General features: G+C 29.5%; 4 protein-coding genes and 1 long non-coding RNA gene across 5 annotated transcripts in view; 2 read left to right on the top strand and 3 right to left on the bottom strand.

Annotated features, from left to right (window-relative positions):
- Positions 1–10,482, top strand: part of LOC111419389 (Ubr3 ubiquitin ligase) — a 28,737-nt gene extending 18,255 nt beyond the window's left edge. Inside the window, exons 9-14 of the mRNA XM_023052183.2 lie at positions 501–1,381; positions 1,439–1,584; positions 1,641–2,038; positions 6,945–7,148; positions 7,204–8,089; positions 10,325–10,482. Of these exons, the coding sequence (XP_022907951.1) occupies positions 501–1,381; positions 1,439–1,584; positions 1,641–2,038; positions 6,945–7,148; positions 7,204–8,089; positions 10,325–10,442 (2,633 nt within the window). The 3' untranslated portion in view covers positions 10,443–10,482. The remainder of the gene's footprint in view (positions 1–500; positions 1,382–1,438; positions 1,585–1,640; positions 2,039–6,944; positions 7,149–7,203; positions 8,090–10,324) is intronic.
- A 535-nt stretch (positions 10,483–11,017) lies between these two features.
- LOC111419393 (5-methylcytosine rRNA methyltransferase l(2)10685) lies at positions 11,018–13,156 on the bottom strand. The gene is made up of 3 exons (XM_023052189.2): positions 12,863–13,156; positions 11,663–12,798; positions 11,018–11,385 (listed from the first exon to the last, which is right to left on the bottom strand). Exons 1-3 carry the CDS (start codon positions 12,935–12,937, stop codon positions 11,244–11,246), a joined length of 1,353 nt encoding a protein of 450 aa, XP_022907957.2. The 5' UTR covers positions 12,938–13,156; the 3' UTR covers positions 11,018–11,243.
- A 63-nt stretch (positions 13,157–13,219) lies between these two features.
- LOC139429827 (uncharacterized) lies at positions 13,220–13,738 on the bottom strand. The gene is made up of 2 exons (XR_011640388.1): positions 13,628–13,738; positions 13,220–13,559 (listed from the first exon to the last, which is right to left on the bottom strand). It is a non-coding gene; the product is annotated as an uncharacterized lncRNA (long non-coding RNA).
- A 205-nt stretch (positions 13,739–13,943) lies between these two features.
- Positions 13,944–15,059, bottom strand: LOC111419395 (tRNA splicing endonuclease subunit 54). Its single transcript, XM_023052191.2, has 5 exons — positions 14,953–15,059; positions 14,745–14,900; positions 14,558–14,699; positions 14,157–14,503; positions 13,944–14,106 (listed from the first exon to the last, which is right to left on the bottom strand). Exons 1-5 carry the CDS (start codon positions 14,973–14,975, stop codon positions 13,980–13,982), a joined length of 795 nt encoding a protein of 264 aa, XP_022907959.2. The 5' UTR covers positions 14,976–15,059; the 3' UTR covers positions 13,944–13,979.
- Positions 15,036–16,478, top strand: LOC111419394 (ribosomal L1 domain-containing protein 1). Its single transcript, XM_023052190.2, has 2 exons — positions 15,036–16,187; positions 16,241–16,478. Exons 1-2 carry the CDS (start codon positions 15,188–15,190, stop codon positions 16,408–16,410), a joined length of 1,170 nt encoding a protein of 389 aa, XP_022907958.2. The 5' UTR covers positions 15,036–15,187; the 3' UTR covers positions 16,411–16,478.
- The last annotated feature ends 394 nt before the right edge of the window (positions 16,479–16,872 follow it).

Here is a 16,872-nt window from a genome sequence, read left to right as displayed (position 1 = left end):
CACGGGAAAAAAAGAAAGTAAATTTGACGTAATGTTATCAACAGAACGACATAGTTTTAAATTTCCCGCTTGACACTAGGGACTTTATTAATAAATATATATGAGCGCCATCTATCAATAATTCACTAAGTCATTTAATAATAATATTAAATATTAATAAAAAAATGTGAAATAATGCAATCTATTCCAACTTTTGTGTAAAACAAATATAAATTAAATAGTTCAACAAATGTATTTGTTTCAAATATCAGAAATATGTTTTTTTTAATTTTTAGTTATTATTTACAGGAAACTGTAAATTTAATTTCTTTGACAATTCACCTCAAATCCCTTCAAATATTCCCAGAACTTTCCTCCCTTATTCGTAATCCCCGCTACATTCCAGAACACCATTTTTAACACCTCGTTTTTTAATTTCTGCTCATAATTCTATCTATCTGATATTTCCCACAGTTTCTATCCCTCGTTATTCGTTAATTAATTAATAATTCACTTTTTAGCTTCTCATTCGGTACCTTCGTTCGTATCAGCAATAACGAGAAGTGTAAGACCAGCCGTTTTGGCCGGAAACGAAGTGGGGAGAACCTCACAAAATTGGCCCCACCGTTCATCGACCAGCAAAGAATTAATTCCGTCCACATCTTCTAGTCACCGCAAATCGTATCCATACAGACGACGACAAAACGTTGAAAACGCCACCGTAAACCCCCCAACAGTTCGCGTCGACGAAAGCATAATCTCCCTCCTTTTAAAACTTCACTCGCAACTTTCCGGATCGTTGGACAGCTTTCATCCCGAAGATGTCACCGATGAAACGTTGGCGGGCGACGAAAATATGTACGGTGATGGCCCCTTTTACGTTGCGAAGTTACTTAAACGAATTTGGAATTTGGACGATGATTGCAAACGGTTTATTCAAGAGACGAAGGAAAGGTTATGGCCGAAATTGGAGGAATGTGAGGAGAATCCGCAAGAAACGAAAGAGGATAGCGTTCGCGAGGAACGAAGAAGGCGGGCGAAAGAGCGCCAACAAAAATTGATGGCGGAGTTTGCCTCGAAACAGAAACAATTTATGGAGAAACAAATGGAGGAAGAAGCGAGCGCGACAGAAATGGATTGGCAACCTGAAGGTGGCTTAAACGTCCAAGAATATGATTGCGTGATTTGTAATCAAAGCACGCCTAGTACAGAGGATAAACCGATGGGATTAGTCGTTTTGGTGCAAGCTACTAGTATTATTGGACATAGAAGGAGGCAGTGTTACCCCGAAAGGGCCGTTTTACCAACTTGCGAAGAAGAAAAAGATGGATTAAGACGAGATGATACGCTTATAACCGAATTTGATAGGAGGGTGGAACAATTAGGACAACATTTTGACCCAGTAATTAAAAATCACCTTAAAAAAAAACATTTTATATCAATAAATTTTTTTTTGTAGCAATCTTGGTTATTATCAATTAACGTTGGATGGGAAGGTGGAGTTCACGTCCAAACTTGCGGACATCACTTACATTTAGACTGTTTAAAATCTTATTTACACTCGCTCCGATCGCAACAAAGACAACAAAATTTATCCCCCGAAAAGTAAATTAATTTATTAACTTAAAAAACAATTTATAATAACTAAAATTTTATTTTAGAGGTGAATATCACTGCCCGTTATGCCGCCAATTAGCGAATTCGGTACTTCCCTTATCCCCACAATTGGGGGATTGCACCCAAATGGTGCGATCGCGCCCCACGAGCATGGAACAAGTCATTAACGAGTTGAGCAGCGTTTTAGGGGAAACGCACCAAAAGCCGAACAAATCGAATTTGAGCGAGGCGATGAGTCGAGCGATGGAGGACATGACGAATAATGCGCAAACCAAGCCGATGTTTAAAATACAAAATCCGCAGTGTAGCAATCAAAGTTTGTTTTTATTTGTGACGTCGATAGCGCGCACTAACCTCGAAATTGCGTTGACTCAACGATCGGGAACTTTGGTTACTACTGGTGAACCTTTGAATCCTTTGTTACCTAAACGAGATTGCATAAGTAAGTATATTTTAGTCATTATAAGTACAAAAAAAGAGTAAAATTAATTTATTTTAAATAATTAAACTTAACCTCACTTTTTATTTTGACAATGACACTTTAAAATTAAATTAAAAAAACTACCAACTTCAAAAAAAAAAATTAAATACGATTTTGTGTGAAATTATTAAAATTTGAATTAATTATACATCACTTGACTAAGCGACATTTTATCGTTTTTAGTGGAAACGCGACGCAAAACGTTTCGCAAAACATAGTTTCCATAGCGAGACGCAACTCTCTAAGAATAGACCTTTAGAAGTAGAATCTAGAGTCAACTTTAATTTTATTATATTCGTAATCTTCACAAAATAACCTTTAAAATGAGTCCAAACTCGGCATATTTAACTTTGATATTAATGGAGATACAGTCACTTCCGGTTTGAAACGTCAACGTCAATTTTGACCTATTTGTCATCTTCATTAAAAACCCTTTAAAATGAGTCCAAAGATGACGCACTTATCTCAAAAAATAAAAAAGTTAGAATAAAAAAACATTAAACCCGAAGTTAGCAACAATGAAGATAGCAGTTTATAATACCAACCTTAATTTTTTATTTTTTTTTTATTATATTTTTGTTTTTGTGATAAATATTAAGACATTTTATAAAAATTAAGAATATGTCAAAATGACATTGACATTTCAAACCGGAAGTTGCTTATATCTCGAGTAATATTGGAATTAAACGTATCATGTTTGTACTCATTTTAAAGGATTTTTCACGACGATTACAAATATGACAAAATTGACATTCTTAACCGGAAGTTGACCATAATTTCATTAATATTGAAGATAAATATGTCGTGTTTGTACTCATTTTAAAGAATTTTTAATGAAGATTAAAAATATGTCAAAATTGAGGTTGACATTTTAAACCTAAAGTTAGTTATCATATAATAGACAAATGGACAACTTCATGATATATTCTTTATTAAAAAAACCTTTAAAATGTGTCCAAACTTGACGCATTTATCTCAAAAAACTAAAAAGGTCGAACTTTTAACTTTTAATTTTGACATATTTGTCAACTTCATAAAAAATCCTTTAAAATGACTCCAAACTTCACATATTTATCTTTGATATTAATGGAAATACAATCACTTCCGGTTTGAAACGTCAACGTCAATTTTGACCTATTTGTCATCTTCATTAAAAACCCTTTAAAATGAGTCCAAAGATGACGCACTTATCTCAAAAAATAAAAAAGTTAGAATAAAAAAACATTAAACCCGAAGTTAGCAACAATGAAGATAGCAGTTTATAATACCAACCTTAATTTTGTATTTTTTTTTTATTATATTTTTGTTTTTGTGATAAATATTAAGACATTTTATAAAAATTAAGAATATGTCAAAATGACATTGACATTTCAAACCGGAAGTTGCTTATATCTCGAGTAATATTGGAATTAAACGTATCATGTTTGTACTCATTTTAAAGGATTTTTCACGACGATTACAAATATGACAAAATTGACATTCTTAACCGGAAGTTGACCATAATTTCATTAATATTGAAGATAAATATGTCGTGTTTGTACTCATTTTAAAGAATTTTTAATGAAGATTAAAAATATGTCAAAATTGAGGTTGACATTTTAAACCTAAAGTTAGTTATCATATAATAGACAAATGGACAACTTCATGATATATTCTTTATTAAAAAAACCTTTAAAATGTGTCCAAACTTGACGCATTTATCTCAAAAAACTAAAAAGGTCGAACTTTTAACTTTTAATTTTGACATATTTGTCAACTTCATAAAAAATCCTTTAAAATGACTCCAAACTTCACATATTTATCTTTGATATTAATGGAAATACAATCACTTCCGGTTTGAAACGTCAACGTCAATTTTGACCTATTTGTCATCTTCATTAAAAACCCTTTAAAATGAGTCCAAAGATGACGCACTTATCTCAAAAAATAAAAAAGTTAGAATAAAAAAACATTAAACCCGAAGTTAGCAACAATGAAGATAGCAGTTTATAATACCAACCTTAATTTTTTATTTTTTTTTTATTATATTTTTGTTTTTGTGATAAATATTAAGACATTTTATAAAACTTAAGAATATGTCAAAATGACATTGACATTTCAAACCGGAAGTTGCTTATATCTCGAGTAATATTGGAATTAAACGTATCATGTTTGTACTCATTTTAAAGGATATTTCACGACGATTACAAATATGTCAAAATTGACATTCTTAACCGGAAGTTGACCATAATTTTATTAATATTGAAGATAAATATGTCGTGTTTGTACTCATTTTAAAGAATTTTTAATGAAGATTAAAAATATGTCAAAATTGAGGTTGACATTTTAAACCTAAAGTTAGTTATCATATAATAAACAAATGGACAACTTCATGATATATTCTTTATTAAAAAAACCTTTAAAATGTGTTCAAACTTGACGCATTTATCTCAAAAAACTAAAAAGTTCGAACTTTTAACTTTTAATTTTGACATATTTGTCAACTTCATAAAAAATCCTTTAAAATGACTCCAAACTTCACATATTTATCTTTGATATTAATGGAAATACAATCACTTCCGGTTTGAAACGTCAACGTCAATTTTGACCTATTTGTCATCTTCATTAAAAACCCTTTAAAATGAGTCCAAAGATGACGCACTTATCTCAAAAAATAAAAAAGTTAGAATAAAAAAACATTAAACCCGAAGTTAGCAACAATGAAGATAGCAGTTTATAATACCAACCTTAATTTTTTATTTTTTTTTATTATATTTTTGGTTTTGTGATAAATATTAAGACATTTTATAAAAATTAAGAATATGTCAAAATGACATTGACATTTCAAACCGGAAGTTGCTTATATCTCGAGTAATATTGGAATTAAACGTATCATGTTTGTACTCATTTTAAAGGATTTTTCACGACGATTACAAATATGTCAAAATTGACATTCTTAACCGGAAGTTGACCATAATTTTATTAATATTGAAGATAAATATGTCGTGTTTGTACTCATTTTAAAGAATTTTTAATGAAGATTAAAAATATGTCAAAATTGAGGTTGACATTTTAAACCTAAAGTTAGTTATCATATAATAAACAAATGGACAACTTCATGATATATTCTTTATTAAAAAAACCTTTAAAATGTGTTCAAACTTGACGCATTTATCTCAAAAAACTAAAAAGTTCGAACTTTTAACTTTTAATTTTGACATATTTGTCAACTTCATAAAAAATCCTTTAAAATGACTCCAAACTTCACATATTTATCTTTGATATTAATGGAAATACAATCACTTCCGGTTTGAAACGTCAACGTCAATTTTGACCTATTTGTCATCTTCATTAAAAACCCTTTAAAATGAGTCCAAAGATGACGCACTTATCTCAAAAAATAAAAAAGTTAGAATAAAAAAACATTAAACCCGAAGTTAGCAACAATGAAGATAGCAGTTTATAATACCAACCTTAATTTTTTATTTTTTTTTTATTATATTTTTGTTTTTGTGATAAATATTAAGACATTTTATAAAAATTAAGAATATGTCAAAATGACATTGACATTTCAAACCGGAAGTTGCTTATATCTCGAGTAATATTGGAATTAAACGTATCATGTTTGTACTCATTTTAAAGGATTTTTCACGACGATTACAAATATGACAAAATTGACATTCTTAACCGGAAGTTGACCATAATTTCATTAATATTGAAGATAAATATGTCGTGTTTGTACTCATTTTAAAGGATTTTTAATGAAGATTACAATTATGTCAAAATTGAGGTTGATATTTTAAACCGAATGTTAGTTATCATGTAATAGAAATTTTATAACTGAAGTTATAGTGAGATTAGACATGCATGGATTTAGTGGCGTCAATACAAACTGGCGCGCCAGTAAAATTAAATGGCATGTGTAAACATCAACTGGCATGCAAGTTGAAATCATACATGCATGGATCAGAAAAGTCTGCACACTTATGAAATTACTGGCGCCAATGATGAGTCTAAAAACATATAACCACGACAACATAGAGGAGTGTTCACAAAACACAACATTTTTTAATGTCAAATTTAGGTTATGTTACATTGCATTCATAATTAAATCCCAATTACGTTAACAGATTCAAAGATAACGTTTAATTATCCACATTTAACCTAGAATATATCTATTTTCGTTTCGGTTGAGGTCCTAATTTGTGTATATAGTTGTAGTACACTTTAAAAATGAAACTGGCGTGTCACTTATTTTTGTTTTCGCACATGTAGTGTAATAAAATAATGTAAAATCAGTCTTTACTCCAATTATAAGTACGAAAAAAGAATAAAATTAATTTATTTCCAATAATCGAATTTAACCTCACTTTTTTATTTTGACAATGACACTTTAAAATTAAATTTTCGATTCCAAACTACCAACGTCAAAAAAATAAATTAAATGCGATTTTAAGTAAAATTATTAAAATTTGAATTAATTAATAGATAGACATTGATTCATTATTATTTTCACTCATTTCATTAATTTTGATAATCTTGTATCAATACGTCTAATTTAAACATCTAACATAACCTTAACTAGTTCTTTTTTGAAATGCGCTAATTTACAACAAAATTGTGCTCGTTCCCGATTATTTTTTGAATTAAATTGGTCGCAAACGCGATTTATAGTTAAAAATCAACTTTAACTCCAATTATAAGTACGAAAAAAGAATAAAATTAATTTATTTCAAATAATTAAACTTAACCTCACTTTTTTTTTTGACTTTGACACTTAGAATTAAATTTTCTACCAACGTCAAAAAAATAAAATGAATTTATTTCAAATTTAACCTCACTTTTTATTTTGACTTAAACATTTTTAATACTTTTTTCTTAATTTCAGTACCGTTACTACACGTATTAGCTTTACACGCACGAGTTTTAGCCTTGTGGCCAGCATGGATGAATCTGCAACAATTATCCGGTTACCCTGCGACACCCACGAATGCTTTAGCGGCCGTGGACCGAGAAGTTCCTTTGTTATTACGCGATCCCATCGCTTTACTTTTACAGTTTGTTCTGTTGTTACCACTCCACGTCGATCAAGGTAATATTAATATTGTTATCATTGAATTTTTTTAATCAATATTTTTATATTTTAGTTTATTTTACTACAATAGTAAAAGTTGTATATAATCTACTTTATTATCAAGCTGTATGTCAAATATCATGTGGTTTAACCGGTCCAGAACGATTAAAAGCGTGCGAAGGAGCTTCAACGTCGCATATTGACTCATTAGGGGCAGCTTTGCTCCTTATTAATGAGGTTCTTGGTGAAACTGATTTGTATACGATTACTGATGATGGAGCGGCGTCTCAAGAACCCCAAGTGAACGTTATTGCCCTCGAACAACAAATACAAAAATTATGTTTGCCGTTTTTACGAGTAGCCACACTTTTACGTCATCACATCTACAACCAACCGCTTCCCGACATCCGCGCCCCTCAATCCGAATACGTCCGTTTGGTTTATTACTTAGAACTGGTGACGGAGGGTATGGATTGGGGTTGTTTTAACGCGGCGGTCGCTTTAAATTGGTCCTCGGGCGCCCCGGAGCCAATCCATCGAAAAACCCCAAAAATTTGGTGCTCACAATACGCAGCTTTTATCGCAAAAAGTCAAATTGCAGCTCGCTCATTTCTAATTGATCAACATATTAGTTGGCACGCGCCGAGGCTTTTAGATTTACCTAGGGAGTACGAGAAAATTTTTACTTATTACCATGAGAGGCCGTGCACTCAATGCCATTCGGTACCAAGCGAGACAAGCGTATGTTTATTATGCGGAACGATCGTTTGTTTGAAACAAAATTGTTGCAAACAACAAAACGTTTGTGAGGCTGTGGCGCACTCGTTGGAATGCGGAGCTGGAACTGGAATTTTTTTGGTTGTTACATCGACGTATATTATCGTTATTAGAGGACAAAGAGCTTGTTTATGGGGGTCGTTGTATTTGGATGATTTTGAAGAAGAAGATCGGGATTTAAAGTAAGTACTATAATTAATTATATACAGTAAAACCTCGATATGATGGATTAATATGGGGAAAGGAGCTGAGGAAGCTATGCTGCTGAGGCAGTAGGATTTATATTATCTATCAACAGTGCTTAAAACAAAATTTAGGATGTTGAAACTAATATTTATGGTTTTAAAGAAATAAGACCAAAAATGAGAAAAACTGCGTTTTTTGAAAGTATTAAATCAGCTAATTACAATCAAAGTAGGCGCCGAAATAGCTTTAAATGTCAAAAAAATTACAGTAAACAACAACAAAGAACGGCCTTAGTTCTAATTAAAGCGCCTTCGCAGATCGAAATCACACTCAGGCAAATGGCTAAATGGAACACCCTGTATAAGTGAAAATAATTTTACGTAATAGAAAGTGGTGGGTTAAACAACTTTTGTAGAAAATATTTTTTTTCTTTCTCTATTCGGGTTTTTTCATTCAACTTTCAGTTGTCAATGTCACCTTTATTTTTATTATATTCGCAATTTTCACAAAATAACCTTTAAAGTTCGAACTTTCAACTTTTAATTTTGACATATTTGTCAATTTCATAAAAAATCCTTTAAAATGAGTCCAAACTCGACATATTTAACTTTAATATTAATGGAAATGCAATCACTTCCGGTTTGAAACGTCAACGTCAATTTTGACATATTTGTCATCTCCATTAAAAAACCTTTAAAATGAGTCCAAACATGATGCACTTATCTCAAAAAACAAAAAAGTTAGAATAAAAACTTTAAACCCGAAGTTAGCAACAATGAAGATAGCTATTTAATTCTTAAATATTAATACCAACCTTAATTTTTTATTTTTTTTATTACTTTTTTGTTTTTGTGACAAATATTAAGACATTTTATAGAAATTATCAATACGTCAAAATGACGTTGACATTTCAAACCGGAAGTTGCTTATATCTCGAGTAATATTCGAATTAAACGTATCATGTTTGGACTCATTTTAAAGGATTTTTCACGACGATTACAAATATGTCAACATTGACGTTGACATTTTTAACCGGAAGTTGACCATAACTTCACTAATATTGAAGATAAATATATCGTGTTTGTACTAATTTTAAAGGATTTTTAATGAAGATTACAAATATGTCAAAACTGAGGTTGGCATTTTCAACCTGAAGTTAGTTATCATATAATAGACAAATGGACAACTTCATGGTGTTCTTTCATGATGTATTGTTTATTAAAAACCATTTAAAATTAGTCCAAATATGATCCACTTATCTCAAAAAACAAAAAAAAGTTAGAATGAAAAACTTTAAACCCGAAGTTAGCAACAATGAAGATAGCTATTTAATTTTTAAATATTAATACCAACCTTAATTTTTGATTTTTTTAATTACATTTTTGTTTTTGTGACAAATATTAAGACATTTTATAAAAATTATCAATATGTCAAAATGACGTTGACATTTCAAAGCGGAAGTTGCTCATATCTCGATTAATATTGGAATTAAATATAACATGTTTGGACTCATTTTAAAGAATTTTTAATGAAGATTACAAATATGTCAAAATTGAGGTTGGCATTTTAAACCTGAAGTTAGTTATCATGAATAGAAGTTTTATAATTGAAGTTAATCTAGTGTTAGTCACTTTTCCGCACTTTCTTTTTATTTTTAACGTGTTTTTTGGGTCATTTCACATTGATTAAAAAAAAATTATCGATTTTTAAGCCACAAAAAAGTTAAAAAAGAGCGTTCTTAAATTTTAACCTATAAATTTGTAACACTTCTTCGTTAATTTCATTTTACAACTTTTTAAACTTTAATTTTGTAAATTAGTAACTAATAAAAACACGAATCGTCATCATTTTGTCTCTAGTTTCAGTGATTAAATTTATGCCACCACTTACAGAAACACCCCCTGTATAATCGATAATATACAGGGTGTGTCAAATGTCTGGAATATAGCCAATAACTTCGCCATTTGTAGTTTTAAAGAAAAATGTTTCAAATACAAGTTTCTTTATTAATCGTGGCGTATTTTTTGGCGATATTTGCTTGTTTGTATTGTTTTTTGTTTCGTTGCTATCGAAACCAACGCTGTTGATAGCTTTAAATGTCAAAAAAATGACAGTTCAACAATTGACTTAAAAATATGTTGTCCATTATATTTAATATCCGTTTTATCTTAGTTATATTTACTGTATTCAGTAATATTTTAATAAAATAATTTATTTATCTTTTTTTATAGACGTGGAAAGCCGTTATATTTAAGTAGAGACCGTTATAGATTATTGGAGCAACAATGGTTGGCGCATCGATTCGATCATACGAAGAAGACGTGGGTGTGGCATCGTAACGCGCTGTAAGATGATTAAAAAGCCGCCAAATAAAAAGTCCTTTAATTGCTGTCGTTATAGGTAAAAGATTTTGCTTCAACAAGATAAAAAATTGCATGTTTTCTTTTCTTCTTCGCATCTAAAACGAAAGTGAACCAAAAGAATTTAACAAAAAAACTACTAAATAATGAATTTGAACGAACGAAATAAAAGGTTTTTAGTTATTTGTTTTGAGTCTCGCTAAAATAGGGGCTTTAACGAAAACAAAATATCTTATGTGGTAAATTAATGTTGTATAATCAACTGTTTGGTCGTTAAAGTAGATTTCTTTAGCTCTCTCATTTCTTCTTTTTGATTCTTCATGTACATTTTTCGTAGCAAATCTTTCTCTCTATTTCTCACTGTTTCGTTTCTTTATTTCGCTATGTAAGCGCGCGTAGAATTAATTTAGTTGTTTTTAATTTAGTAAGAAACGGTGCAGAAAGTTGTGTATATTTTTTTAAGGATACCGTAAGCGAACGCGTATTTTGCTCACTTGTGGATATATAAATATAAATAAATATAATGGTAAAAGAATTAACGAGATTAAACTGAAATGAAATCTGTGAATTATATATAAATATATTATTATAGAAGAATATAATGAATTAATTTACTATGTATAGATAATTTCAGCCTATTTGAATAAAAAAGTCTTTGTATGATAGGAAAAATTTAATCCTTATGTTAATCCTTAAAGATCTAAAGTTATCCTTTAAAAACTTTTTTAATATTTTCTTTTTAATCAATCCTCGATCATCGAAACGTTTTTCCTTTTTGATTTTTTCCAGACTACCGCGTTCTCTCCAATTTACAAAAATAAGTAGGCCCAAAATTTCGACTTAGATTTGGAACAACCAAGTGACCATACTTCCAGGAGGATCCAAACATTTTATAAGAGGTAAGTACCTGCATTAAAGCAGGTCTCATATCACTAAAAAAAATTATTTCAAATAATTTTAACCTCACTTTTTCATTTTGACAATGACATTTCAATTTTTAATTCATTACTACCAACGTCAAAAAAATTAATTTAATTTAATTTTTTTTTAAATAATTAATTCATTTTTTATAAACAATAATGTTAATATCGTATAAACGATCAAAATTATTTATAATAAACTAATAAGTTTATTTCTCAAATCAAAATAAATCAAAAAAAATTTAAACGTCAATTAAAACGTACATAACCTCAAAATAATTTCACTTACATTATTTTAAACCCTAAATCGGTTTCTTCACAAATCCTTTTTAACGCCATATGAACAACCCCGTCGTTTTGAATGGGACTTAACGTACAAGTCGAATAAACCACCGTTCCATTAACTCGAACCATTTTTAACGCATTCACAAGTAAATCGGACTGCAATTCAGGTAACTTTAATCGTTCTTTAATCCGATCGGGTTTAAAAATGTTATTATCTTCTTGATTAACCGAATGCCGATCGGTCGTACATGGAACATCCACTAAAACCCTATCAAATTCGTCATTAATATCCCTCCCATCCATATTTTGGATTTTTAATCGCCCGGTTTCGAACCAATTTTCGTTTAAATCGTACAAATACTCTTTCATGACTTTAAAAATTCGGTCAATTCTTGATTTTGAGATGTCGTTGCAAATTAGGGTTTTTGGGTAAAGAGTTTGAAGGATTATTAAGCTTTTTCCACCGGGGGAGGAGCACATATCGAGGATTTTTTCGTTTGGTTGGATATCTAGGGCTAAAATTGGGAGTAAAGAACCTCCATCTAATAAATAATAATCTAAAACGCCTGTTGAGCCTTTTCGGGGTGATTTAAATGTTTGTTTATCCATCGTGTCGTATATATAAACATTTAAGGTATTTGGGAAATTAAAATCGTATTGTTTTTCAATTTCTACAATAGAAGAATCTTGGGGGTTATAAGAATTATAATGTTCTGATTCTGTTATAAAATCTTCCATCCCTTTGATTTTTGTGGCAGGAACAAATTCGGTTAAGCTCAAATTTGAATTAACACCATCTATAATTCGATTTGAATCGATTTTTTCAATTTGATCTTCATTAATACTCTCATTATTAGTATTTTTTAAAGTTTTAATACTTTGGTTTAACTTCTTGTTATTAATACTTAAATATTCCTTTTCTAAATGAAATAATCTCCGCAAATTCATTGCGCCGGTTCGTTCTAATTCATTACAAATCCTTTCAGAGTCAGAAAAATTGTTTATTAAAGCCACATATTTTTGCCGGGTAAGTAATCCTTGCCGAATACCTCCCCAATCTGTTTTATAAATCGGTTCGTAAAATTCGTTGAAATGTTCGAGGGCTCTTTGGGTGTGCGATTTCTTTTTACGAGCCACCGACTAAAAAGAAAAAAAATTTTAGGTTATATTTATTAATTTTTTTATGTTTTAAATTAATATTTACCCAATGCGAATCTTTATGTTTAAACCTTTTAAGGATATGAAGCGGGATTTGTCGCGAAAACGATAAAAATAACATTTTTTTTAATCAAAATCGTGTTTTTTTTAGTGAGGTTAGATTTATTTTTGAGGTTATCTTTTAAGGAGCCAACTTCAAGTTTGTTTCTAAATAATTAAATTTATTAAAATAAACATGTAAAGACACTTTACTTATTCTATATAAAGGATGCGAATCTTTGCGTTTAATCCTTTTGAGTATATGAAACGAGATTTTTCGCGAAAACGAAAAAAATTACATTTTTTAAATCAAAATCGCGTTTTTCTTTTTAGTGAGGTTATGTTTTAATGAGCCAACTTCAAGTTTGTTTTTAAATAATTAATTTTTATTTTATTAAAATAAACATGGTAAAAACACTTTATTTACTCTATATAAAGGAATATCGTCGCTTAATTATTAATAATGTTATTTAAATAACATTTTTTAAATCAAAATCATGTTTTTCGTTAGTGAGGTTATGCTTTAATATCTAACTTCAAGTTTGTTTTTAAATAATTGAAATTAATTTTTATTTTATTAAAATAAACATGGTAAAAACACTTTACTTATTCTATATAAAGGAATATCGTCGTTTATTGTTATTGCAAATAAATTTGGGACATTTTCCGTGTAAAAACTTATTTTGGGGTCGATCTCTTGGTTACTAAAAGGATTAATAAATAAATAAATAATTAGTTAATATTTACCCAATGCAAATCTTTGCGCTTAAACCTTTTTAGTATATGAAGCACGATTTATCGCAAAAACGATAAAAATAACATTTTTTAAATCAAAATCGTGTTTTTCTTTTTAGTGAGATTAGAGTTATTTTTGAGGTTATGTTTTAATGAGCCAACTTCAAGTTTGTTTTTAAATAATTAAATTTATTTTTAGTTTTATTAAAACAAACATGGTAAAAACACTTTATTTACTCTATATAAAGGAACATCGTCGCTTAATTATTAATAATGTTATTTAAATAACATTTTTTAAATCAAAATCATGTTTTTTTTTTAGTGAGGTTATGTTTTAATGAGCCAACTTCAGATTTGTTTTTAAATAATTAAAATTAATCTTTATTTTATTAAAATAAACATGGTAAAGACACTTTACTTATTCTATATAAAGGAATATCGTCGTTTGTTGTTATTGCAAATAAATTTGGGACATTTTCCGCGTAAAAACCTATTTTGGGGTCCATTTCTTGGTTACTAAAAGGATAAGAAATCTTAATCACGAAGAGATAAAACTTACTCCTTACACTATATGCACGTTATATTTGTTGTCTAAATCAGTTTGTCTCGGATTAATACAAGAATAAACTGGGATTTGTTGAACATTGACATTTTCAACTTGTTTTGGAGCTTTTTCTTTTAATTGTCTAAAAATTTCTATCATTTTTTCGTTTTTTTCTTCATTTTGATCGATTAATTTAGGTTTTTTTAAAGGGGGTTCTTCATGTTCTTTAAATCGTGCCACTTGAAAGCTGTGAGTCATAAATTTTTTGTAAACTTTGTATTTATCTAATGTTAATAAATCATCTATGAATAAATAATAAGCTTGTTGGATACTAATCGGAGTGTTGTTCCAAAAAACTTCTAATCGATTCTAAAAAATAAATTTAAAAAAATTAATATAACTAATTAGTAGTTATTAATTTACAGTTTCTAAAAAGTACAAAGCTTCTTCCAAGTTGAAATACATCCCAGATTTGTTTCGAAACCCCACGTTTTGTATATTGTGCAATTTTTTGATTAAAATGAGGCGTTCTTGTGGCAGATATAATCCTTGCGATCTCAGATTTCTACAAAAAAAATGTCAAATGAAGAAATTAGGTCGTGTCAAATACCTTCTATCGACTCTAGGGAAGCTTAACGTTCTTTTTAAAACCTCCAAATTATTATTTATTGGCTCATTATTATCATTTTGAGGTAAAAACCTTTTTACCCCTCCAATATTTAATCTCACAATCGGTTTTTGATGTGCTTCAATTAACGATTTTGCGCTAAAAATAAACTTTTCATTTACAAAATTCCTTTTTTGCTTAGTTTTCTTACTAATCGTTTATATTTTGATCCATTTTAATAAATAAATAATTAAAATAAAGTGAGGTTATGAATCACGCATTAATGAACGTATCCATTTTCTGACACATAACCTCACTTTTCTTATCGTTGTTTGGCTTTTTTAAAACAACACGTGCAATTAATTTAGTTTAAAAAGGAAAAAAGAATTAAATAGATTAGATTAGTTGTTCGTTAAAGTATTGGTAAGTGCGTTAATTTAGTGAAAATGGAACGAAATACGGAGAAAAAACGCTTGAAAATAAAGCGAAAAATTCAGGAAGAAAATGAACCTGGAAAATATGTTCGTTTGAATAAACCGGGTGGATCGCAAGATGAAGGTAATAAAGTGAAGAAATTCGAAAAAAAATTAAAATTGGAGAAGAAATTAAAAAAATTAAAAAGTGAGGTTATGTCAAGTGACAATGAAGAAAGTGAGGTTAAGACCACCGAATTATCACCAATTTCGCAAGAATTAGACATAAATAAAGTATTAAACCAATTAAACTTTGATAAACCATCAATAATCTCCGGAATACACGCTTTATTTAAAATTTTGGAACAAAAAAAGAATGAAAATCAATTATTAGATTTAGACACTCCGATTTTCTTATTATTATCATCATTTAAAGTCCCAATTTGTCCAGCAAGAACGGTTCGGCTTCCTTTGAAGCACATGTTGCATGATGAGGACTCAACTGTGTGTTTTATTGTAAGCGATGTTGATGGAATTATTAAGAAAGAGCATGAAAAAGTTGCTGAATATTATGAGAAGTTGTTTATTGAGAAAGGTGTTGAAACGAAAATCAATAAAATCTTACCTTTACACGAACTCAAAACGGAATACAACGAATTTGAAATGAAACGAAAATTGTTGGCGACGTACGATGTGTTTTTTGTTGATGGAAAGATATCTAAATATGTTTCGAAACATTTGGGGAAAATCTTTTATAAGAAACGTCGGTTACCAATTCCCATTCGAATGGAACATGGGATGGCCCAAAAAATGAAATATGCGATGTTAAGGACGAGTATAAATATTCAAGGGCATGGAAATTCTTATTCGGTTCAAATTGGACATTGTCATATGAAAGTTATGGAGATTTTTGAGAATATTTTAACGGCTTGTGAAGCCTTGGCGAAGGAATTTCCTGGGGGGTGGGAAAATATTAAGGTTGTTAATTTAAAAACGGATTTGAGTATGGCTGTTCCACTTTATATTTCTTTGAGTAAGTTTAATAAGTTAATAAACGTTTTATTATTAATAAATTTTTTTTGGCAGAAAATCCTGATGAAATTCAAGTGCCAAAAATAAGAGGAAAAAGAGCGAAATCTTGTAATGTGTATTCGGATGAATTATCAACTAAGAATAATTCAAAAGTTACTGTTTATCCATCTGGAAGGGTTTTGGTGGAGCAGTTATCAGCTAAAAAGAGGAAAAGAAATAATTAATTAATTAATTTGTAGTTAATTATATGGAATTAAGTATTTTTGGGAAAACAAATTACTTTTTTAAATCATGTTTTATTTTAATTTTAGATGTTAAACCTAAAAATTAGTCAAATAATTTTTCTTTGGTTTGAAACTCAACTAATTCCGCCTAGTTGCGTTAATCAATAATAGATGGCGCATTTAAATTAATTTATTTAAAGTCCCTAGATTTACAAGCGGGAAATTTAACCTTTTTTCTCGTGGTACTCTGAAGAGTCGAAAGTCCTTCTTACTGCCATTTTTGCAACTCCAAAGGCAACAAGACGGCAATATTTTTGTAAATAAGTGGTGAGATGTAGTGACAAGCTGTCAAACTTTTTTTGGCTCGAAAACAGGCTTCATGAACCGCGGTACTTTGTAAATCTAGGGACTTTAAATTTATTATAATCTCTTGTCTATCAACTCAATTAATAATATTTTAGC

The sequence above is a fragment of the Onthophagus taurus genome, chromosome 5, assembly GCF_036711975.1.
Source record: "Onthophagus taurus isolate NC chromosome 5, IU_Otau_3.0, whole genome shotgun sequence".
Taxonomy (NCBI): Eukaryota; Metazoa; Arthropoda; class Insecta; order Coleoptera; family Scarabaeidae; genus Onthophagus; species Onthophagus taurus.
This window is presented reverse-complemented; position numbering and strand designations above follow the sequence as displayed.

Coding starts and splice junctions, on each gene's coding strand:
- LOC111419393 (XM_023052189.2), bottom strand. CDS start 12,937: ATGTTATTTTTATCGTTTTCGCGACAAATCCCGCTTCATATCCTTAAA. Junction 12,799..12,862: donor AACATAAAGATTCGCATTGG/GTAAATATTAAT, acceptor TTTTCTTTTTAG/TCGGTGGCTCGTAAAAAGAA. Junction 11,386..11,662: donor GATTTAGGGTTTAAAATAAT/GTAAGTGAAATT, acceptor AATTTTTTTTAG/TGATATGAGACCTGCTTTAA.
- LOC111419395 (XM_023052191.2), bottom strand. CDS start 14,975: ATGGATCAAAATATAAACGATTA. Junction 14,504..14,557: donor CTTTGTACTTTTTAGAAACT/GTAAATTAATAA, acceptor TTTATTTTTTAG/AATCGATTAGAAGTTTTTTG. Junction 14,107..14,156: donor AAATATAACGTGCATATAGT/GTAAGGAGTAAG, acceptor TTATCCTTTTAG/TAACCAAGAAATGGACCCCA.
- LOC111419394 (XM_023052190.2), top strand. CDS start 15,188: ATGGAACGAAATACGGAGAAAAAACGCTTGAAAATAAAGCGAAAAATT. Junction 16,188..16,240: donor TCCACTTTATATTTCTTTGA/GTAAGTTTAATA, acceptor TTTTTTTGGCAG/AAAATCCTGATGAAATTCAA.